Consider the following 24,534-nt stretch of genomic DNA (forward strand, 5'->3'; position numbering starts at 1 on the left):
GTGAGGGGCTTGTGGAGACTGTTAGTCGTTGATGCAGTGCCAAGTTAGCTTTTGAGAATAAGGCCAATGTTGGTGCTGGCAAGTGAGTGAGTTATTTAAACAGGCTGATGTACAGTAGAGGCAAGACGCTCCATACATTAATATTAATAATGTATAATTGTATTCCCTGTGAAACCATTTGAGCTTACATTAGATTGGGCATCTAAGTCTTTGCTTATTTTATTTCTTTCCCAGCTGATGGAAACTTCAATATTTCTGATGCACTGGGATGATTGGAGGGATAATGTAGGGAAATTCTATCATTCATCATTCAGTCATTCATTCTCTAAAGCAGGACTAATGAGATTAATATTGCACTTTTTGTTTGGAATTGTTGGTCTTCGTAAACATGCTGCTTTTGCCTCAGCAAACTTGAAAGACAAGGCTATAACTCTTTAATCAACGGTTTAGTTATACCATAATTTCAACAGAGACTATAGTCTAGGGCTGCACACTGTAATAAAACATTATTTGCAATAAGCTAGTTCAGTGAATTCTCCAGCTAATGTTTAATATGAATCATTGTTATTCATTATCAAAGATTTGACTCCCTATTTTCTTTATGTTGTTATCAAAGGTTTTGTATTGTGTTCAAAAGATTGCAAGTAGTTGATTAAAAAAAAAGAGTTGTTGTATTCACCCATGGTGGTTATCTATAATGGCAGTATTTACATCAGTGAGGACTCAAGGGAACCTGAGGGTCACTTGTTAGTGTAACAATGAATTGAGAGATAAAAGGATTAACTTCTTTGCCTGTACCACATTCCATGTTAACACATGGAAAAGCTTAAGACGTTTTATTACGAACCTCTATTTTGAGATCTTTTGCCAGACTAACAAGCATTGTGTTCCCTAAAAGCAGGCAGCTTCTGTTTTTCAGAGACAAATCCCTAATTACACAATCCAGGTTATTTTTTCTAAAACTGCTTCAAATAGGTTTTTCCACTGTCATATCATTATATGCATTTGAAATTATTTGGTTTCAGTCTTACCACAACTAAATCTGTTGCTAATATATTTGGGTTTTGGACACGTCGTTTTAAAAATGTCTCTATCAAGCCCCAGTGAAGACTTCCCAGCACACCTCTGGGAAGCAGTTCTGTCGCATGCAAGCACACAGATGCAGAAGGTGTACTTCCTACTTGTCTGCAGGCTGCACTCATCCTGCAGAAACACAGGCAGACTAATGGAAACATCCCATTCTGACATTCTCATATCATTCTCACAAGCAGAAAATGAAGAAACCTGAACTTCAGAGAAGCACAGGTGCAGTGTTTCCCCTTATGGTATATCAGGGTGGACGCCCTAACCTTATGAGGCACATGGACATTCAGTGCGTGTCCACGCTGCGCTGCAATTGCATTACCCGGTACACAACTTACCCATGGGTCCAGACAAACATTTCATTTGTAAATTTGTATTTCCACCGATGTTGCAACAATCCATTAAGGCAGAGCCTGTCGTAGCAGGGAGCTGGTGTCTCAGTGGCGGCAGCAACCTTATTACTCAGTGTGAAATTAAACAAATAGGGGATTCAACCAATGTTCTCTCCAGCAGTGAGTTGGCTACCTGCTACAGACAGGACGATTAATGTCATTAGACAGGAGATGGATGGCTCACAGTCAAACAGTAATACTATAGATCATGACTCAATGATTATAAAGGGAGCTGTCCTTGGTAGGTTCATTGTAGACAGTGCAAGAAGTATACTTAGTATTAAAAAGGACAAAAAGCACAGTGGCAGATTAGTCAGGGCCATAATCCTGAAAATACATATGCACAGTCAGAGAGTAAAAACAAACAAAAGATCACCACAATGATCCTTGGATAGCAGAGAACATTGTATGTGAGGGTCATGCATGTGTCAGTGTAGGCACTGAAAAGAGATATGAGAGAGCTAAAGATGACAGCAGGTCAAGCTTGGCTTGATTCATCAAGATATATGCGATTGTGGTTCTGTTTCTTCTTGAGTGATGAAACCGGGAAGGGGGCTCTGAAATCAAAGGAAAATTATGGATACAGTAGAACAGTGACGGCTGCACAGCAAGGAGAGGCGGGCAGAACAGATGGGGTACCTTGTTCTGATGGAATAGCAGATATGTGTTTTCACTCCGTTGTCGACACATCAGATGGAGTTGTGTTGCTAGGCTCAGGGTGCAGTGTATCAACAGCAATTAGAACAAAGTTTTACTGCTGGTAAATACATCTCGGGCGGTTGTTTGGCCTGGAATACGGCATTGGACTTCATGCAGTCTGGGTTGTTTTGATTTGAGCTTAATATGACTTCATCATTGTACTGTCGTTGACGTGTCAGTGGTTTTGTTCCATTACTCATGAAATGTTCTTGAATTCACGACTATCTAGGGTGCTACTTTTGCCTCTGGTTAACAACTACAGCACATTTGGTCTTTGAAAGCAGAGATGTTATGAACTAACATACTTAGAGACGTCTACTTGTAAAGTTAATGTTAAGGCCATGTGTACAAAGAGCTTCAGAGGAAACTCTGATGAGGCAGACTGACGGTTTGACCTTAAACCAAACAAATGAAACCACCGATGCTGCCTTGATAGTTTGCTTACTTCCCATATAGGGTATTTATCTTGCACGCGGTGTGGCATACCAGAGTAGGATTTCTTCATTGTATGCAAGTCTGTTCTGTTTGGCCTGAGTAAACACCCTGTCTCCTCTGAAAGTGTTTAGAATTCACAAGCGGAAGGAGGCGCCGTTGATATTTCAACATCCAGAGTAACCTTTATGCTTTGTCGTCTGCTTTTCAATGTGAAACACCAACCCACAGCCCCCCCCCACACCCACACACCCCGGACATGATCTTACTCTAACCTGTGGACCACTCACAAAGGAATCCAGGCTCACTGCATTGGTGCTTTCAGATTAGTGATATACAAAGTTAACTTCCATCTATGTTTAAGAGGTCCACCAACATGGGGTGTCTTTAATGTGTGCAAATATCTGGTGAACGTTGAACCTCCCGTGTACTCCCTGTGTCCTCAAACAGTGTTTAGAATTCACCAGCTGAAGAAGGGGCCTTTGATATTTCACCATCTGCTGTAACCTTTTCTTTGTTGAATGCATGGCCACTGCTCTCCTCAAGCTGTGTGGGTCTGTCAGTTCACTTTTAGCTCTTCACAGAAGATAAACATTGCTGTCAGGTGCAGGAGATAGAGAGAAGAGGCCAAAAGTACAGCAAAATGTTAGGTATGTGTGTGTGTGTGTGTGAGCGAGGTGTGTCGGGCGAGGGTTTGTGAGAGAACAGTAGGGACAATGGAACACAGGGAAGGAAATGAACCAATAAATGAGAGCAAATGAGGATTGATGGATCAGGCTCAGATTCTTATTAAATGACTAATTTCTATCTCTTACATGGGCTTTGCAGACATCCTCTGCAGCAGTTGAATAGATATCAGTTCATCTTTCTTTTGGCTTGTTTATCAGGTTCCTGTTGGCCAACTGTGTATTTCCCTCGTCACCAACCCCCGCTTATGCTGCAACCGTAGCAACCCTGATATGACACACTAGGTTAAAATCACTGCTTAGAATGAAACCCTTTACCATATCGACAAAGGTGAGGGAACACACTTGGGCGCTTCGCATATTTCTATTCCGTGTGGAGGTGATGGGATTCCAGCATTCCAATATATTTCACTTCACCCAAACTGTCAGGTTAAAATCACATTAAAAAAATCCAAATGAGTGTGCAATTGACACAAACCTGTGTGGCCATTACAACTGATCTGGTGTGTGTTGCGAGTGGCAGTGAGCTGTTCTCTTACAGCCATGAGTCAAGGTATCCATTTTTTGGGCAACAGGTAATTCGGACGTGTAGTTTAGTGGCCGTCTTACCACAAGCAAGCCTGTTGGTGCGGAAACATAGTGCAGCAGGGGGGAAAACATATTTCCCCAACCTTGACATTGCTTGTCATCCTTGGAAACACATTTTAATAAGGAAATGCCAATGTTGAGTCCTAGTGGGGTTTTTTCAAACCATTGAATAGCCGCAGCCCTTTTAACTGTGTTTAAAAGCTCCGGATTAGGAGAGTAAGTGGAACGTGAGTTGGGATGTAAAAATGTAGGTGTCTACTGGGGTTTCCCAGTACAACAAACAAAAACAAAAAAAATAATTATTACCAAGAGAATAAAGGCTTTTTAATTTGTGTTCTTATCCAGCCGATGAATTCGGAAAACAATAACTGTTGATGTTCATAGGATGCTTGCACATGCAGAGGATCAACTGCAAACGCCTTCTAAACCGTTTTGACTGTGTTGCAACCATTTCAAATACAAATTGCTGGCGGAATGACTATTTTTAACTTTTTTAATTTGGCATTTTGTTATTTTTCATGAAGTGACGTCGTATGGGCAAAAGTCTTTTATTTTTTCTGTTGTTAATCCATGTTACACACATGCAAATGTCTCACATGATATATTTCCAGGCTCAGCTCATCATCTGGATGTTTCTTGAGCCTTTTTTACAGATTCATCTCACTGACTGAAATCTTATCTGGCCTACTTTGCAATTATGCAAAAATCCAAACACATTTTATTGTTGTTTTGAGAGGCCTACTTTTTTATGTGAACAGTTTTATATCCCACAGCTCATATCGGAGTGTTTGACCTTAAACACAATCAGACAAAAGCCACTCACTTTTAGTAACTATGTATAAAAAGTTCCTTTGCGGTGTAACCCGTTTGTTTATTATCACCCCAGGGCTTGAATATTATGACATCAGTAATTTACTAATGGGAGTGTGAAAAGAGAGGCAGACTTCCATTATGAAATGTCATTTCACAAATAGGGAGGAGAGGATCAAAGATTTATGGTTCAAAAGTGCTGTGTTACCAGAAAAAAATCTCAGTGTAATTTTCACCTCCTCCCATGCCCATATAGTCTCGACCCCATTTCCCTTTTTCTTTCACAATCCCCCTAATGATCGTAACAGGCCTTAGAGCCCATAAATCTGAACACTAGAGAAACTGAGTGTCTAATCATTATGGAGCCTCCACCAATCCGCTCAAAGAGCATCCATGTAAGGCCCCCAGGACAGCAGCCGTACTTGTTTAAATCCAATCTCATTTCAGGGAGCTCTTCATCACTTTTCTCCCCTCCTGCACCTAATAACATCCCTATGCCATATTGTTTTCTTTTATGTAATGGAGATGGGCTCAATTACTCTTCCCCTTGACTAATGGTGATGACTGACTTAAGATGACTGAGTCATTCTCAGTTGAGGTAATTTAGTTGCATCCACTTGCTCCCTGAAGAAATTATGTTCCAGGACTCTTCGGTTTCGTCTTTTGGCTTTCATCTTGGCAGAAGTAGGGTTCAAGTGTGCAGCTGTTCATGTCTGTGAATAGATCTTATCACAAAGCCATGTATCCTACACCACGCAAAAAGCATTACATTCTGAAACATTGGACAATGGACCAAGCTGCCCGTGTTATGAGTTAGGAAGGGACCTTAAACCTGGAAACCTGGAGCCTGGAATCTGGACTGTCGACATCACGGGCCATTCAGTGTTTCCTAAACCAGATTACCGACCTCTGAATTTCTGCTAACACCTGAAAGTTGTTCAGTGACTCTGGTGTTGTGCACGTTGACTGCTGAATACCTAGTTGCAAACAATTCTCTCCAAGTGGTTGCAGCTTGACCTTGGTAAAAGACTGGCCCTCTGTGTCTATGTCGGTGGAAATAGTGTGGCGTAACTTCTTTTTGAATTATCCCTAACTTGCCCTAAAACAGTTTTGCATTTCATAGCTGGACCGCAAAACTGGGGCAAATGTGAAAAACAACTACTTCTATTTTTGCATGCTTCGCGGGCACATCTGGATCAGCTATGCAAGTAGATTTTGAAGCTGGTGTCAGCACCCTGGTAAATGGGAAAATGCTCTGTTGAAGGAAATGGGCAAGTTACTTTAGCTGCTGATGTGGCATTGTGTGTTTGAATTGTCCCCAGGGACAATTCAAACACACAATGCTGCCTTTAATTCACAATCGAACCGCTGCTTTCTTACACATTCACATACATATTGTGCTCAGACATTTTTTTCAAAAATCAAAACACTGCTTAAGTAATGCGTCTCCATCCTTGCCTCTCTCGTAATAATCCTCATTCCCATGGGACAAGCTCACTTGAAATGTGAAAGAACAGGGCCTCTTAGAGAGGCGCACAGTCTCTTCAGTCCTTCAACAGGCAAACATTCTTTGACTTAATCCACTCTAATGATGCAAATTTATGCTGTTAATTATTTCTAGCTGAATTGTATCCTGGCTAAACGTTTTGAGAAATGCAATGGGGACATCAGAGTCAATAAAGAACTGAAGCAGTGAGGGGGGAAGACATTATTCAAGATTATTTTCTCCCCTTTGTTGTTACGGGTTTTCATTTGCATCTACTCCATCAAAAAGAATTAGCATGTTTCCATTTTGTAGCATTCTTAATAAGGGCGATATTTTTGTCCATGGTCATAGATTCTGGTTCTGAATAGTTTTCTTTAGATGCGCTCTTTTATTTCAAACCTCATTTAGTATCAATCCATAAGCTTACATCTTTCATTGTAATCCTCATCCAACACCTTTTTTTCCAGCTAAATATTCTTCTTCATTTAAACCTCTGATATACGGGCTCTGAGTGGATGCCACAGCATCATACACAGTAAACAGTTTGCTTTTTTTTGTCAACATGAGATTTTTGTCAACCACACGTCTCGTACTTAAGCTGCAGACCTCAGTCTACTGTATGGCGCTTTCATAAGCCATGGCATGGCTCATCCCCGCTTTTCATTTTAGTTGTACTAAATTGACAAAGGTTTTAGATCAAAACTACTGATAAATGTTCCAAAGAAAAAAAAGGAACAGTAATACTCCCCCAAACCTTTCAGTGGGAGTGGGCCATGTGCATGTGTGATTGACAGCTCAGCACCACAAGGACACAAAAGGTGCAGTGTAACCAACTTGTTATTGTTCAGTACAACGAAGTCAACCTATGTGAACGTTTGTCAAAAAGACACTGTACATGTAAGACAACGCGTGTTAATCGTGAACACAAAAGTATATTTTAAAAAGACACCATTTTGAATCATGATTATGATTGACTATGAAAAGGAAACATCCAGATGTGATGCACGATGAGAAGCCAAAGCATCAGAGTAGGAAGCATCGGGCCTCTATGTGCTCGTGTCTGATGAGCAGGCAGTGATAACTTGCTGTCTTTACAATCCATGTCTATTCAATTACTGTGTTTGCTTTTATAGCAGAAATCTATGCTTTTTTGTACTAATTTTTTAAAAGACCACACCCAGCAGATCTGTGTTCTGGATGTGAAGAAATTCAACCTTACTTTACACAAATAAAAAAAAAGGCATTTTCTTATTATTTTGGCAAAACCAGAGCATTGACTACCACACTATTTGAGGAGTTCCACTAGCAGCCCTTTCCTGCCCAGTTCTGAAAGTTGGTGTTGAGCTCGAGCCAAAGAGCTGCTGCAGTGGATTTCTCAATGAGGTGACTCTCCAGATGGCAGGTATCTTTAGTGCTCAGCTCCCATGTCCTGAGCTGCGACAGCTCTGCCGCGCTCCATCGGGCCGTAGCAGGCCCGCCCTCCTGGAGCACTTAGAATGGACTCTAATTTGAAACACACAGGACAAAACAGACTGGGTGCTTTTCGTGCACACAGTCCCAGGTTAAAGTGACCTACTTTATGTTATACACATGCATGATGACCAAAACAGTGCAAGATAGAAACAAACTAAAATAATTGTGGGAATATCCAATGAACTCCAACAACATTCAGTATGATGAGTGGCTTTTTTTAGTCTTAGTTACATGGCTCACTGAAGTCTGACAATAAACAGTGGTTGGGTTACTGCCAGGCAGGTGTGCTGCCTGCTACCGGTGCTTATGTAGCTGTAAGACGACAAGATAGCATGACAAAGAATCACTGAGGGAACCAAGAGGAGGCAGTGCAGCATGAAAGTGAGCACAATGCCAGAGGGAATCCATTCGTTACCCTTGACTAAGCACACATTAGTGTTTGACGCTGATAATTATGCAGGATAATGTTTTGTTGAGCATAAACTAAAACACCCCACCACGCTATTGTTGCAATGCATTTTTTCACTTTGTGGAATATCTGGATTTGTTCTAGACTCTGGGAAAAGCACAATTAGACTCATAATAACAGTAGGAAGTAGCCACATTGTGGCCAAGATGAAAAATGTGCCTTTGCATATTTTCCTGCATTCATGAAATTTAGTGCTGGCCAACAATTCCCATATTTATTGTAATTAATTGCATTATTAATTGCAAAATGTAATGAATTAATTCAAATGTATTGTGCACTTTTACTTATGCAAACGCTAAACAATAAGGTGCTTTTAACAGCAGTGTCCCCTTGGCACAGCAGCAGTTATCAACTTAAAAACTAATAGATTTGGGTTTATATTTATCTAGTTTGTTATAGATAAAAACACTTACATGTAAAAGGCACCTTGCAAACAGTTAACATTTTTTAATCTGTTTTCCTTTGTTTTTCTCCATTGATGTTCATACTGCTTATTGACGCTTAGAAGAAGCAGTACTTGGCGGGATTAGGACGCACAGGGAATTCAGGTGAGGGGAACAATCTGGGAGGAGAATGTCTCTCGGTTACGTATGTAACCTCCCTGAAGGGAACGAGGCGCTGCGTAAAAACGCTGTGGGACCGCGTGATGAAGCAGGTGTGAAATCTAACCAATGGCAAGCTGGTACGTCATAGGCGGGCGGCGCCGGGACCAGGGCGCTATAAAGGGACCCGAAGGGCAGGACCATTCATCTCTGAAAGGCCGAATCAAGTGCCACGGGCAGGCCGGGAGTATGGCAGAAAGTTTACGCAGCGCCTCGTTCCCTTCAGGGAACGAAGGTTACATACGTAACCGAGAGACGTTCCCTCTCAGGGAACTCGAGCTGCGTAAAAACGCTGTGGGAACCCAATACACACTCACCATATGAGCAAGTGACCGTGGTGTGAAGTTTAAGACGCACACTCAGACGAGAGCACCTGTGCTCCAGGTGTAGCGTTAAGGTCAAGGTGGGAAAACCTCACCAACGTGTGGGGAAAGGACCAGCCTGCCGCCTTGCAAACGTCGTGTAGCGATACTCTTCCCGACAACAGGGGTTTAGAAGCCGCCATACCCCTAGTAGAATGGGCCCGGACAGCCAAAGGTGCGGCCTGGCCGGCCGATTCATAAGCAAGTGTTATGGCCTCAACCACCCACTTGTTCATCCTCTGCTTAGTCACCGGGCCACCAGTATTGGGGGGCCCGAAGCACACGAACAGCTGTTCGGAGAGCCTACACAGGGCGGTCCTGTGGACGTACAGGTCTAGCGCTCTGACTGGGCAGAGGAGGTAAAGCTTTCGCCTGGTCCGACGCTTTTTCTTCTCAAGAACGGGGGAGGACAGAAAGCCTGCAGCACCATAGGCCCGACCGTAGTGGACGGGACCTTAGGAATATAGCCGGGGGAAGGTAGTAAGAATGCCTTCACTATACCGGGTGCAAATTCCAAGCACGATGGGGCCACCGAGAGGGCTTGCATATCTCCAACTCTTTTGAGGGAAGAAATAGCAAGCAGGAAGAGGGTCTTAAGAGCCACATACTTCCTGCAACCTCCGCCATGGGCTCGAAGGGAGCACCGGAGAGACCCTCTAGTACGATGGCCAAGTCCCAAGACGGAACTCCAGTGCTGGCTGCTGGCCTCAGCCTCAGGGTGCCACGAAGGAAGCGGGATGCCACCGGGTGTCTCACCAGAAAACGCTCGTCTAGTTGGGCATGGGTTGCCGACAGGGCCGCCACATATACTTTGATGGAGGACGGGGATAAACCTGTGGCAAAACGCTCCTGCAGGAACTCCAGTACTGAACCGCCTGGGCAGTTAACTGGGTCCAGCTGTCGTTGCCCACACCAAGTGGCAAAGAGCCTCCATCTACCAGCATACGCCTTCCTCGTGGCGGGGGCTCTTGAGTGGAGGATGGTCTCCACGACCTCGGTCGAGAGAACGGCTCCTAAGAGGCGGGTCCCCTCGAGGGCCACGGCGATGGTTTCCATAGCTCGAGGCGAGGGTGAACGATGGACCCCGACTCCTGAGACAGCAGGTCCACTCTGATTGGAGTCTCCGACAGAGGACCTGCGAGGAGGGACAAAAAGGTCGACACGCCAAAATCCTCGGGCAGGATGCGCGAGGGAGAAACACAGAGGACAGTGAGTGGTCTCTCTGAAGGCAAACAGGTCTACCTCGGTAAGACCGCCTTTCCACAGGAGCTCCAGTCCCCGGGCCTCGACCCCTGTCTCGACAGGGCGTCTGCCCCCATATGGCCAGAGCCCGCAGGCAACGCTTAGTGACCTTGATCAGACTGCGCTGGTTTCCCCTCGGGGAGAACCCCTTGGCCCTGAGCCACCACTGCAACGGTCTCAAGTGTAACGGGCCGCAAAGGATCACGTAGGATGCCGCTGCCAGGAGACCTAACCGTCTCTGAAACTGTTACACAGTGAGTGGCTGGCCTAGCTTGTCCTGCTTGACTGCAGAGAGGATCGAAACTACTCGAGCGGGAGACAGATGTGCCCGCATCGTGGTCGAATCCCAAACAACGCCCAGGAAGGTGGTCCTATGCACTGGGGACAGCATGCTTTTCCTGGCATTGAGTCTCATCCCCAGACGGTTGATGTGGGCAAGCACAACACCTCGAAGTTTGGCCGCCAGCCGCATGGATGGCACTAGACTCAACCAGTCGTCTATGCAGTTCAAAATGCGGATGCCCTGGAGACCCAATGGTGCCAGAGCAGCGTCCACGCATTTGGTAAACATACGGGGTGGGAGGGCTAGGCCGAGCGGAAGAGCCCGGTATTGGTAAGCTTTGTCCCCAAAAGCGAACCTCAGGAACTTCCTGTGTCGGGGGAGGATGGAAATATGAAACTAAGCGTCCTGAAGATCTATCGTGACAAACCAGTCCTCGGACCTGATCTGTGCCTGATCTGTTTGAGAGTGAGCATCTTGAAGCTCAACTCCGCAACAGCGCGGTTCAAACCCGCTCCTTTGTCTGTACAGTGGCTAGCAGACTAAAGTCCTTATCCGCTCTCATTCAAAACAATCCGGGGGCAGATTTGCTAAGCTCTTTCCTTTACGTCCTTCTATAGGACCATCCATACTACTGTGCACTTTGCAGGCTTCATAAATTGTGCGGTCTAAAACCACCCACCTTCTCCCCTACATATGGAAAATGTCAAAGCGATGCCAACAGAAGCACTTTGATTTAGAATGCTGTACATACATCAATAATTTATAGGAGATTTAATTAGGAGTTATAAAAGTGACTTATATCAAAAGTGTGCGACACAGGGGGCTATAATTCAGCAGTTATCATTTCCCTAACTTCCAAGTCTTCATTTCTCTTTGAGAATGTCTATATGTCCGTGGAGCAGTTGGTGCTTTGATGTTGTTAATGCACAAAGCTTTTCTGGGTGGCAGAATGTTGTGCTGCAATGCTGCAGAAAGAACTAGCAAACTGAAAAGGCAGAAAAGCTATGCTTTTCTTTCTTCAGTGTGAAAAGATTTACAACCCAGGCCATAAACATGAGGGCGAAAGCCCTAATGAAATAGGGCCTGTGTTTTAAAGCAAATAAAGATTGAAGAACAAGATGTTTTCACCTCTATAACGTCTGTGTGTTTTCTTTTCCATTACGGGCTAATCAAAATGTCCTTTTGACTAAGTTTGACAGATGGCTGCAACATGTTGTGATATTTTACAGGTGATGCCTTTAAGTCTTAACTATTAACCTTTCAGTAAACTCAGAAATTGTGATGAGCTTCACGTTTTCAGATAATATTGACCATTTGTGTCCTCTATTTGTCAACTGTACGGACATTTCGTGTGGTTCCGTCACCAATTTTACTGTTGTACCTATTTTCTGATTACATTTCCATTCTTAACCCCCCCCCCCCCCTCACCCCCCACAAAGCTGTGACTGGCTCTTTTGATTTCCAACCAAGGAAACAGCCCTTAGTGAGAGTGGACAGTGATTGGGAAGTCTGGAATGATTCATCCCAGTTTGGCAGTGCAGATTTGCAGACCTCAACCTCTTCCACAATTGTACAAAATGTGTACTAATATACAGACAGTCAAACACTAAGGGACACATTTTCTCCTAAAACACATTGGGCTTTTGATCTCAAGGTCTGCCTTTATTATGTTATAACTTTTACTTTTTTCCATGAGATTGAACCATTTCCTTGTGTTCGCGCTATTGAGCAAATAGTTGCTATTTTTCTGTTTTCCATCTAGGGCATTGTGGCTTTCTTGCTCAATACCGTAATGTTCGATGCAAGGTGTCTAAAGCATTAGCCTGTTCTTACCTCAGCTTTGTAGCCTGTTGTTTGGCCTGCTCCTAAAAAGGCATACCCATGATAAAAGTGTAACTGCTTTGTCTATCTGGACAATTATTTTCTGTCAGGTTGAGGGCAACCCCTGTGAATGTTCTGATGTGTAAACATCAATTTGGCCAGGTAGTTTTTGTATTTGGAATTCAACAAGATTTGTCTGAGAGAAATATATCAGCAGATTCACCGTTGAATGCTCTGGCAATTTGTTAACTGTTAATTTGTTAATACTTGTTGGAGTCGTGTTTGGAGCATTTTCAAACGGATAAGGAGTTTGTTTTATACTAATGTTTATCTGGGTGTGCAGCATTATTACATTTGTTCGTGATGATTACAGAAATATTTTGTTGGAACTTGCCTGCTCGGTTCTCGGGTCTAGAGTCCTTAAGGGGGAACCTTGGGCTTGAATAATTTTATTCATAAAAACAGTATCTATTATACAGTAGTATTATGTAAACATAATATATTTGTAGCAATAATTCTGAGAACTAGAATCAATGCAACTTGTTTTTAAGCTGTTGTTAGTTAAAATCCATGGCTAGTATACACCAAAGATGAAATGAACTTTCAACTTGATTATATCACAAATCTGATCCTTATCTAATAGGGTCACTTCTAAGTAATGGTTCAGTGTCGAGCTGCATTGGCTGAAACGAAGAAAAAAAACTCAAACAGAAGTGGAGATATGATCCCTTACATTTTTATTCACTTTTTGTTTCCCAGTACCTCGAGGGAAATCCATAATGTCCTTTTTTCACTGCAGAATGGAACAGACAGAATGTCAACAGACGATATTGTTGCAGGCGGGAATGATCAGATCAGCGGGCGGGAGTAGCATGGTGCATCTGGTAATGGTTGGAAATCCCACGAGAACAAGAGGTCAGAGAACAGCCCCAAATGGTCCTGCTCCACTAATTGGTTGCACAGGTACCACCACAGCTCATCATCCACCCTGAGTATATCCGTCTCACCTTGCCCCTCTGTTTCACTGCAGGCCTTCTTGTTTACCTCCCACTGTGAATGTCAGGGACAGCCCTGGTTTATTATCTTTGCTAGTGACGATTGTTAGATTTTGTGTGTGTCACCATAGTCTCACAGCTGACCCGTAGCACATGATGGTTTGCAGCATAAAACTATGAGGGGAGAGCAGTATTTGCCCCGTGGCACATTGAAAGCTCACAGGGAACCAACTCGAACTCTCCTCACCACCAATACAAAGACCAACAACTTTTAAAAACTGATTACAAGGGTGGACAACTACTGTAGAACTGTCATTTTTCATCTTGAGCTAAAGTACAGCTCAACAAGCTTTAAGAAGTTTGGATATATATATATATATTTATTATTTATATAAAAAACTTTGAAAGGTTTATATGTTAAATCAAATTATTTGTCCTTCATGTTCCATCTGTGTTTTATTTCCCTAACCTCCCTGTGTAGATCTTGTCTTGTAGAGTATGAGCCTAAAAGAACAAAAGAAAATTCTTGTAGGAAACAGTTCTTCAGTACAGCTTAAAAGTGTTGAAACTAAATTGACTAAAATTTGTTTGATAGCTTAATTAGATTAAATCCAAGGCAGCCCTCAAAGACTGATCCAAACCACAGTGACACTTTGGTCATTGGAGTATTAGTCAACAGAAACCTGGTAGTTCATTCATTTTTCATTTATTTGACTGTTTAAATGGAAGTGCAGGTTAAAAGCCAACTGAAAGATACATTTAAGTTCAAAACCTCCTACTCAACCTGATAATCTAAAGAGTATTAGGAATGCCTACATCATATGCCTATAGAAAAGCTTACGCCCATTTAAATAGAGGGTCAACCTGGGATAACATACAGTGAAGTGTAAAAATATACAGCGATTGAAATAAGTATTGAACAGGTCACAATTTTTTCAGTAAATATATATTTTGACATAAAATTTTCACTAGATGATGACAGGGAAAAGTATTGAACACGCTTACTGATATTTATTCAATACGTTGTACAAAAGCCTTTGTTGGTAATGACAGCTTCAAGATGCCTCCTGTCTGGAGAAACTAGTCGCATGCATTGCTCTGTTTGTGTGGAAGAATCACACCAGTCTTCAAAACTTGAAGGTTCCGTGGGCCTCTTCTACGAATCTTGATCTTCAGTCTTTCCATAGATTTTCAATGGGATTTAAGTCAGGTGATTGGCTGGGCCATTCTAGCAGCTTTATTTTCTTTCTTTGAAAACAGTTGAAAGTTTCCTCTTCTGTGCGTTTGGGATCATTGTCTTGCTGAAATGTCCACCCTTATTTCATCATCCTGGTAGATGGCAGCAGATTTCTGTCAAGAATGTCTCTGTAAATTTGCCCATTCATCCTTCCTTCAATTATTTGAAGTTTGCCAGTACCATTTGCTGAAAAGCAGCCCCACACCATGATGCTCCCACCTCCAAACCTCACTGTGCAGTGCCATTTCTCCTCCAAACATGGTGTGTGTTATGGCATCCAAACAGTAAAATTTTGCCCTCATCTGACCCCACTACATTATCCCAGTATTTCACTGGCTTTTCCAAATGTTGTGCTGCAAACTTTAAACGAGCTTCAACATGCTTTTTTTTCCTGCAATGGCGTCTTGCGTGGTGAGCGTGCATGCAGGCCATGGTGGTGGAGTGCATTATTTACGGTTTTCTTTGAGACAACAGTACCTGCTAATTGCAGGTTTTTTTCAAGCTCTCCACAAGTGGTCCTTGGCTCTTGCGAATATTCTTTTTACTTCTCTGTCAGAAATCTTGCTTGGAGCACCTGGTCGAAACTATTTTATGGTGATATAATTGCCTTTCCACTACCGTATTATGGTGCCAACAGTGCTCACTGGGACTTTCAGAAGCTTAAAAATGCACCTATAACCAATGCCATCATTTTTGTTATGTAACAATTAGGTTGTGAAGGTCTTGAGTCAGCTCTTTGCTTTTACCCATCATGGTATGTGTCTTGTGTGACACCTTGGCAACGAGACCTTTTTGTAGGCCATTAGTTGGGACAGAACCAGCTGATATTAATTTGCACTGACAAGGGTCTGGATTGCTTTTTAATTACTGATAGTTTTCAGCTGTTGTCTTGGCTTTCCATACCTTTTTGCACCTCCCTTTATTCATGTGTTCACTACTTGAATATTGGGATGTAGCACATCAAATCAAACAAGTAAATACACGCTATATTAACATGCTCCAACACAACTCAAACACACCGAAGAACTGGATGACCAAAAATCATCACTCATAACTCATTTACTCACATGACGAGAATTGGACCACTTAGCTAGAGTGAGTGCAGTGTTCTTCTGCACATATGAAAATGTCAAAGCTTGAATATGACGTTTTGACGAGGATCTTCATATCGGTGTTGGTTGAAGATATAGTGACAATTGGATTGGGAATTTATCGGTTTCCATCGGCTCTTCTGAGGTTCTGCTGAATATTTAACAGCTGTGATTGTGGTTTGTTTCACTTTTTTCCTGTTTAAGTTGATTTGGAATAAAAATCATATTGAAGGACTGATTTATGTTTTCTGTTCATTTTGGTTAAAAAAACACTTTGAATCTGTAGACTATTCCCTAATAGTCTTATTGCTGCCATTTAATGACAATTGCATGTACAGGAAGCCCAAATAAATTATTTTTAACAAAGATAAAAAAAAAAATTAAATGAAACTTTTATGGTTTTGCTTGCAGCCAAACATTGCACGCAATTTAAGGATTAATACAACATGTGATTTGTTTTCTACCGCAGGAGCTACAAAACCATACAATCAAGGTGAAATGATAATTAATTTTGTGATAGACCTAAGCCTAACCCTATTTGCTACACTGTAAAAACAAATGTAAAAAGAAGGTCAAATGACTGGCTGCAGCGGCTGCCAAACAAAAACCGTAAAATGAGGGTCAAATAGCTTAAGGAATATTCCTGTACATTTATGTTTTTTCACACTTAATTTGAATTATCAATTTTACAGACACACACATTCATATTTTCTCTCTCACCAAAGGTTTTTCAATAAAACAATATTATTTTACAAATTTGTCCCAATCCCAGAGCTAACACAGACACATCCTAATACTTCAGGAAAATCTATAAAATACATTTGTTTCTCTGTAAAATTGTTATGGAAAATGTATTATTTTAATTAAGTTATTGTACCTTCATTTAGGGTTTTTGTTTGGCAGCCGCTGCTGCCAGTCATTTGACCGTTATTTTACATGATTTGAATGTAATTTAGGAAAACAGTTTAGGAAAACACTGTAACAAATAATTACAGTATTTCTTCCATAAAAGAGACAACATCAAACATTTAATTTGTCATTATTATCATAATACTTAAATGTATAGTTGGTCTTTTAATTTAAAGATAATGTCTTTATTTTTAGAGTTTTGCACATCATTTTAAAAAACAGAAAAATTACAGTAAAAAGTTATTTTCTGTACAAATAGGATTTTTTTTACAGTGTACAGTGAAAATATGTACAAATAGATGTATTTTCTCAAAATTATTCAGCCCTAACTTAATAAGTAATTGCTTAATTTGTTCACTTAATTTTGCCTTTCAGATTGTTTCCATTTTTGTTATGTCAACCATCCACAAATACAATCTTCATAAAAAGTCCACATTGTAATTTACAGAACCTTCAGCTGAAAGTCTAACATCAACTGCAACCTGATGCACAACCCAAATGTTTTCAGCATTACTATGAAGAGATTGAAATGAATCATCTATACAATTCCTCAATCACTATTGGAGCACCTGTCCTGGTGCAGCTTTTCCCGGTTGTCACCGCCGCTTTTGAGGCAGTTGGCTGTTTGGGCTTTTTTGATTTATTTAAGTGTGTGGGAAACTATGGAGCTGACTTTGTGACAGCTCAGGGGCTTTAAAATGTAATATGTCACTGAACTGATGGATGGAGAGAGGAGAGGCTGACCCTGCCCCCTGGGATTATATGTCACCGTCCAAAGTGATGAGGGACGCTGCCCTGTGACACCCAACCAAAGACTCCAGTAGGGTGCCTTTAATGTATTTTACTTAGATAAAATGTCCATGTGTATCAACTCTGTTCCACTGCATAAGACAAATGTTTGCTCCCTGATAGATCCTTGCCCTAACAGCACAGGTTTAGAACGAATGCTTAGGTCTTCTGCTGTTGCCCATCATTGTCAATATATTCCAAAACTTACATGTGTTGAGAAGGGTAAACAGATTTTTTAAATGGAAAATTCACGTGCTGACATCAATAGATTTCCCCTTGCGAGGCTGATGAATAAATTTTCAGTAGCGTGACTAGCGTGTACTTTTATCTGAGTCACATTTTCAGTCTACAGTAGCATCAAACTGGGGCCACAAGGTGACAACAATGGGGAACCGTGTCTGCGATGTCAATAATGCAAATGTAATTAATACATGAAAATACTGTACATCATCTTTATGTCACTGGAGCTTGAATCAGTCTGTGTTCGTGTATACTCAGTGCTCACTCTGCAGGACTTTTGTATCCATCAGGTTTTCAATCAAACAGCAGGCTAAACCATGCTTTTAGTTATATTTTTAATTATGTAAAACCCAGAGACCTAATTGATAAAGGAGGGATAGAGGAATAGACATCCATATATCTATGTCTGTTGGTAAAGGGAAAAGCAGCTCAGCACTATGTCAGTTTATCTCAAAATAATGCTCTATAGCAATAGACCAACCTCCAACATGGAATTATCCAACCATGGCAACCACAGCGTATGCACGCCAAAATCCCTGAACAATTTACATCTGCTAACACATTCATGTTGCTATTTTTCCTCTACAGTTGTACAGCTCGGTGGACTTTGGTAGGAAATGGCAGATCATCCACGAACGCGTGACACCAAATAGATTCTACTGGTAAGTAGTCATTTTTTTCCCCCTTTTTTCACATTTCCAGCACTGTGCTCCACTCTTCTTATTTTTTCTTCTTCTTCTTTTGTACTCACTTTTGTTTGCTCATGTTTCTTGCATTCGGCGTGACTGAGCAAGCGATATTGATGGCTTAGAACAACGTGTGCATGTGACTGACTGGTGATGCTGCTGAAATTCTGTACCTCTCTTGATATAAACAGGCAGAGATTAGTTTTTCCCTTCAGAACACACTTAGCATTCGGCGTCCGAGGGCATGTCACATTGCACTTTATTTCTCACACACGTCGTCCTCATATGAGGCATCTTTCACATGAGTTTTATATTATTTTTCATCAACAATAGATGGAAAGGTTTTTCTACTGATGCATGCAGATACAAAACCCCATGCACAGTTTGAAGAGCTATGACTAATAATGGATCCAGGGCGCCCCTGTCACTTCTCATCCAGTCACGTCTGCTGCTCACTCCCCCTGCAGTGTACCGACTACGGATGAAGTGCATACTCATCACCAACAGCTCAGTGCTCCACTCACTCTCTCGGAGGTGACTGGGCTGTGCCTGAGATTGCCGGTGGCTGTATTCACTCTTACTTGCATGAACCTGGAGCAAGTTTTGTTCAATCATGGTTTAATCCCAAATATGTGCAATCTCACACTGGCTCTGCCCTTCACCGTCAAAGCCTTTTTAAGGACATCTAAACAGAGGAAGGGCCTCTGGCAATGGCAAGGCAGGCCTCCAGTTGGCTGCAGTTTGATATTGGCTTCATCAGTTTTTAAAGGATATTCAATATTGCAACATGCAGTCACATCCATAATTAATGAAATGAGAAGGATTTTACTAAAAGATACACTCATAGGCTTCTGGTTGACAAAGGAACTGTATATGTCTGCATTTTAGCATTTTGGTTGGCTTAGAGTTGCTGTGGATGTGCTTGCTATAATATGGCATTTAGAATATGGAGGAAAAGTTCCAGTAATCTCCATAGTGTACGACAACCCTAGATTCAACAACAGAACAATCTGCTCCCACACATTTTCTCACTAGTAGTTCTTTATTCATAATTCCTTTCTATTCATTGCCTTTATGGTTATGTATTCTTCCACCGTCTTTCATTTTTTCCAAGGTCTGTCTCCGGCCTCGACAAGGAACTAGATCTGGTGCACATGGAGGCTCACACTCCAGATGGAAGTGAGTGTCTCCAACCCACACACACACACACACACACAAGTAATGATCAGCGTCTCTGTTGAAATGAATTCCCTCTGTAAAAAAGAAGGCATCGCCGGAGTAACAAACCCAGTGCATGATTCCTGATTAATGTTGCCTTACTTCTCTTCCCTTTCACTTACTAAATGTCAGCCTTATAACAGGCAGTACCACCAAGTTCCTCCATAGGGGACATACTGTGGGTGAAACGATTTAGCATGCCTGTTATGTCGGCGTAGCAGCCCTTTTTTTTCATATGACCGAGGCGTGATTGACAAGCAGAGATGCTCGTTTGCCATATCTACAATGACAACACATCTGGTACTATAGAGGCAAATTAGTCAGAGAAAATGTCAGACTGCATAGACTGGTGGGGTACAACCCTAAACAGTTCAAGCAACACACATAAATAACTTCACGCCTATAGCGCTATCCTAGTCTAGATAATGTATTAACCTACCATCTCAACATATTAAGATCTACTATGGAAGAAGAGAGTAATCATAAAAAGTATTTTTCTTTTGGTCTTCCAATGTGACAGATGTGCAGTATGTTACATGCCAAGCTCCCATGTGCACTGAAGTTAACAGGAACTACCCATTCCCCGGATACATTGACATTAGCTCTTTGGTGGTTCAAGATGACTACATATTCATACAGGTATGGCTCTAAACACTCACTCACTTTCTACTTGGTACATAATGGATTATGGTTCGAAGGTGTTACCAACCTTTAGTAAGATTAAAAGTTCTTCCAATACTACATGTAGGAAAAGCGCTTTAAATGCAAGGTCTATTCAAATATCTAATATCACGGTTTCATATCAGTCATCGGCTTATCTGTGCTACACAGAGACAACAACAATATGAGCATCTCATACTCTACCTCCTGCCTGATTGGCACTGCAAATTTGTGCAAACTACTACTATATATTTCAATACTCTATGACAATGCTTCATAAAATGAACAATAAATCAGTCTTGACATTGGCAGGCATGAGACAATTTTAAAATGTGTGTTACCGACATTACAGAAGAGTCAACTACCTTCCACCCATCAGGGCGAGTTAGTGGTGATATCCGAGCACAAATTCTGAGTCAGTCTTACCGTGGACCAAAGGGAACAAATACTCATTCACACAGCGGTGGAGAACAAAATACTGTGCAGAACAAAATACTGTGCAAACAAGGCCAACAGATGCGCAAATAGCCACTTATGAACCACAGCTCAGTTGTTTCCTTTCATCAACGGATGTCAAGACAAATTTAAAGAGGTTACACAATACAGTAGCTACGTATGTACTTACAACACAGTAAATAAATGGGAAGAGGCCAGTTTTGACCTTTGTGTTATGAGGTGGCATCTTTTCTATTAGTTCACATTGTCCCTGACACATTCAAAACTGAGTTCAGTTACTACAAACTAACTACAATCCAAGCAGTTCTGTTGGTTGCTAATGTAAAGAATGTGTGTTATTAGATCCTCTTGCTTCAAAAAAATCTAAGTGATATGTTTTCAATGCAAAGATTCTGTCACGGTTTGGTCCCTTTTCCTGTTTTAGTTTGAAGTTTCATGTTCCTTGTGGTCCTGGGTTAACTTCACTTCCTGCCTTGTCTTGTGATTGCGTGATTGTCTCCACCTGTGTCCAATCACCTGCACCTCCCTTGTGTATTTAAGCCCTGTGTGCCTGTTGTCATTTATCGCGTCATTGTCTAATGTCCCTCGTCGTTGGAGCACGTCTTTGGTTTGTTTCAAATAAAGAGCACTTGGTTCGAGAAACTCTGCGCTTGAGTCCTCCCTGCAACCTGCCCCAGCCCGATTGTGACAGATTCACACTGATATGAATGTGAATATTTAGGTCTTGTTTAGCTCAACAATTTGGCTTTCTTTTGCTGAAAAGCCAATCTATTTTTAATATTCAGCTCAGCATCTGCTCGGTGTGTCATATTAATCATAAATGTGAGAGAAATATCTGACAGGGTAATGTCTTAAAGTAACGCAGATGCAATTTGTGGTATGTATTTTAATTCTCTCTACAGCGTGGATATTAATTACTTTGACATTGTGCTAATGAAGTTTCATGCATTCAAAATGCACTTCCAACAATTGCTGTGGTGCTGAGGCGTTTTCAGACGAGGCAACAGAAACTAGTCTGCGTTCATCTTACAAAAATCTGTGCAGAAACGCGGGGGAACCATCCGACTTAGAGGTCAATAGGCAGAGAGAGCTCCACAAGCTCTGGCTGAGTTTAGCCAAGCCATGTTCCAGTAGATACTCTTGCTTCATCAGCTCCCTCTTTGGCATGGGAGGACGGTAAGCATGTTGTTTAATTGGAGAGGGGTTATCAACTTCCACAACGTGCTCCACTATCGTGGTACGTGAGGGCACATCTCAGAACAGGAGTCAGGTGAGACTGAATTAGCCCCATCTTTTAACAATCTGGAAAATAGGAGAGGCGAGTATCAAAATCAAGATCAGCCAGTATGTCGACAGCCTGCCGCACTGCTTGAGGTCGTCAAGCGAACCTCAACCCATCAGTATCATCTGCCACAGTGAACATCAGGGAGATGGAGGGGAATGGAGGCGTAGTATCAGGCTACTTCTCGTTTGGATCCTCAACACTTCCCCTGGAGTGAAACAGCTTAAGCATATTGACATGGCAAAAGACAGGTTTGACGTCTTCGGGCAGGAGTATGAATAATGTAGTCAGTGTCGCTTACTTTTCTTTTACATATAGGCTGGCAAACCATGCGGATAGGGCAGGACTAGGTGTAGGCGTTAGTACCATCACCTCATCACCAGGCTGAGAAGTAGGTTCCACAGCTTTCTGGTCATATTTCCGTTTCATACAATCCTGCTTGAATGCCAGAAACGTTTTGGCTACAGAACAAGCATGGTGTAGACGCTGACAGAACCGGAAAACAAAATCAAGCACATTGGTCGAATGCGATGCATTGGCATTCACAAATTGTTCCTGCAGCACTTTCAATGGGTCCCCTTACGCTATGGCCCAACACTAGTTCAGCTGGGTTGAAACCAAGAGACTCCTGCTTGGCTTCTCGGGCAGCAAAGAGTACCAAGGGCAGACCGTCATCCCAATCCTTCTTAGTCCCGAGTATTTGCACATCATTGCCTTGAGGGTCTGGTTCCATCACTGGAGACATGCTTAATACCCAGGGACTCTAAGGTCTGCTTCAAAACGTTTCACTCAAAATTGGTCCTGCGGTCAGTTTGGACCAATTTGGGGAGGCCAAATGTGGTAAAAGATTTCAGCAAGGCTTCAATGCAGGATCAAGATCAGCGAGGGGCAGCTTGTCTTCGGTTTAGGCAAGTCTGAGCCTGGAGTCAGCCAGGGTGGCCTCCTCTTTCTATTTCTGTGCCTGGGACCTAATGAGGACACTGAGGACCTTTTCCCCTGCTATTTTATTTCCCATAATAAACTCAACTCCCTGTATAGGGAATGAGCAACCTCGAAGTCCCCTGAAATCAACTTTGACCTGAATCATGAATACGGTGTAGAGGCGTGGATACGTAACCCATCTCAATGCCACGTACCAGTGCGCTAGCTTCACATGAAGGCTCAGTACTGAAAGGCAGGAGGTCAGCAAGAATGAACGACTGAACCATTCGTGTCTTTCAGTATCCTCACCAGACACTGGTCGTCAGTGACTCCTGTCAATGACACCCCCAGGAAAGAAACTGGTTGCTGGTTGAAACTTCTGTTTGCCCTTAAGAGCCAGACACTCGCTGATGTCTGGCTTGGAGCTTGCAGCTTTCCTGCAAGCTGGTGGCTTTCTGTTCATTGAGGTAGACCATGGTCCTCTCTAGAACACAGTTCCTAAATTCTTCCAGCAATATCAGTTCCCAGAGCGAGCTAAAATCGGAACCCTAACACGCTTACCACAAAATGGTAGTCTTCACGCATGTCTGCTTGCTCTCAGAAAGAAGAGACCACGAGGAGAAAAGAGAACGAAAGCACTGGGTCAGGGAGTCTTAATCTAGCCCACTAATTTACCTTAACGCTCCAGGTGAATCACCTGAGAGACAATTATCCCGCCCTCTTCTCAGGAGGGGGTGGAGTCACATCAGGGGATGTAACATGGACCTTCACTTAACAGAGACGCATGCTACTGAACCTATTACTAATAGACAGATGGACTGTGTATGCTGCTCCCTGATGAAACAAATATGTTTATCTTGGTACCTATCTAGAACAAATATAAATAATTATTATTATTAATAAACATTAACTTACCTGTAATAATGTTATTATTGTAAAGGGTAACTTTACGTTAAAAATAGATAAATTATTAAGACCCTGGCAAAGAGGTTTTTTAAGGATTTGATTTGATGCATTTCTATTTTTTTATTTACTTAAGTTTAAGTTGAGATTTATAATAGTTTAATTGCTACTCTGTAAAGGGAATACTGCTGTTAATACCCTATTTGTTTAGGGTTTTCATACATAAAAGTCTGCAATTGTTGCTTAGCACTAATATATGAATTCATATATTTTATTATATAGCTGTATGAAGAAAATTATATAAACTAATATATATGGTCTTCGTTTTATAATTAAAGTTAAGAGTTTGACAATATTGATTCACTTGAGTAAACCTTTCATTTTTTTTGCATACGGAGGTATGTTTTTGATGAAATGAGATTTTAAATATATTTACATATCATCTTGCTTACAGTGTTATAACATAGCATGACATGTACGGCAGACACAGCCCCTATGGGTACTGTATTAGTAGTTGTGATTGGTGCTCTTCCAGCTGTTTGATGCCACTAAATGTTTCATTGTGTCGAGAACAGGGATTTCTAAGTAGACAACTTACCTGCTCCACAAACAGGAAAGTCCCATTACCCGCACATCAGACACGAGATAGAGTACTTCCTCCAAACATGCTTCAACCCTGTTTGACCTCCAACGTCTTTCAAGTAAACTCTGAAGCACTC

At 41.9% G+C, this 24,534-nt stretch overlaps 1 protein-coding gene across 2 annotated transcripts in view; it reads left to right on the forward strand.

Annotated features, from left to right (window-relative positions):
* The window catches only part of sorcs3a (sortilin related VPS10 domain containing receptor 3a), a 196,700-nt gene that overhangs the window by 129,512 nt on the left and 42,654 nt on the right, over positions 1 to 24,534 (forward strand). For both annotated transcript variants that reach the window (XM_037472426.2, XM_037472427.2), the window contains exons 5-7: positions 18,278 to 18,351; positions 19,490 to 19,554; positions 20,114 to 20,232. In XM_037472426.2, coding sequence (XP_037328323.1) covers positions 18,278 to 18,351; positions 19,490 to 19,554; positions 20,114 to 20,232 — 258 coding nt within the window. The remainder of the gene's footprint in view (positions 1 to 18,277; positions 18,352 to 19,489; positions 19,555 to 20,113; positions 20,233 to 24,534) is intronic.

Source organism: Pungitius pungitius, chromosome 9, assembly GCF_949316345.1.
Source record: "Pungitius pungitius chromosome 9, fPunPun2.1, whole genome shotgun sequence".
In the NCBI taxonomy this organism is placed as follows: Eukaryota; Metazoa; Chordata; class Actinopteri; order Perciformes; family Gasterosteidae; genus Pungitius; species Pungitius pungitius.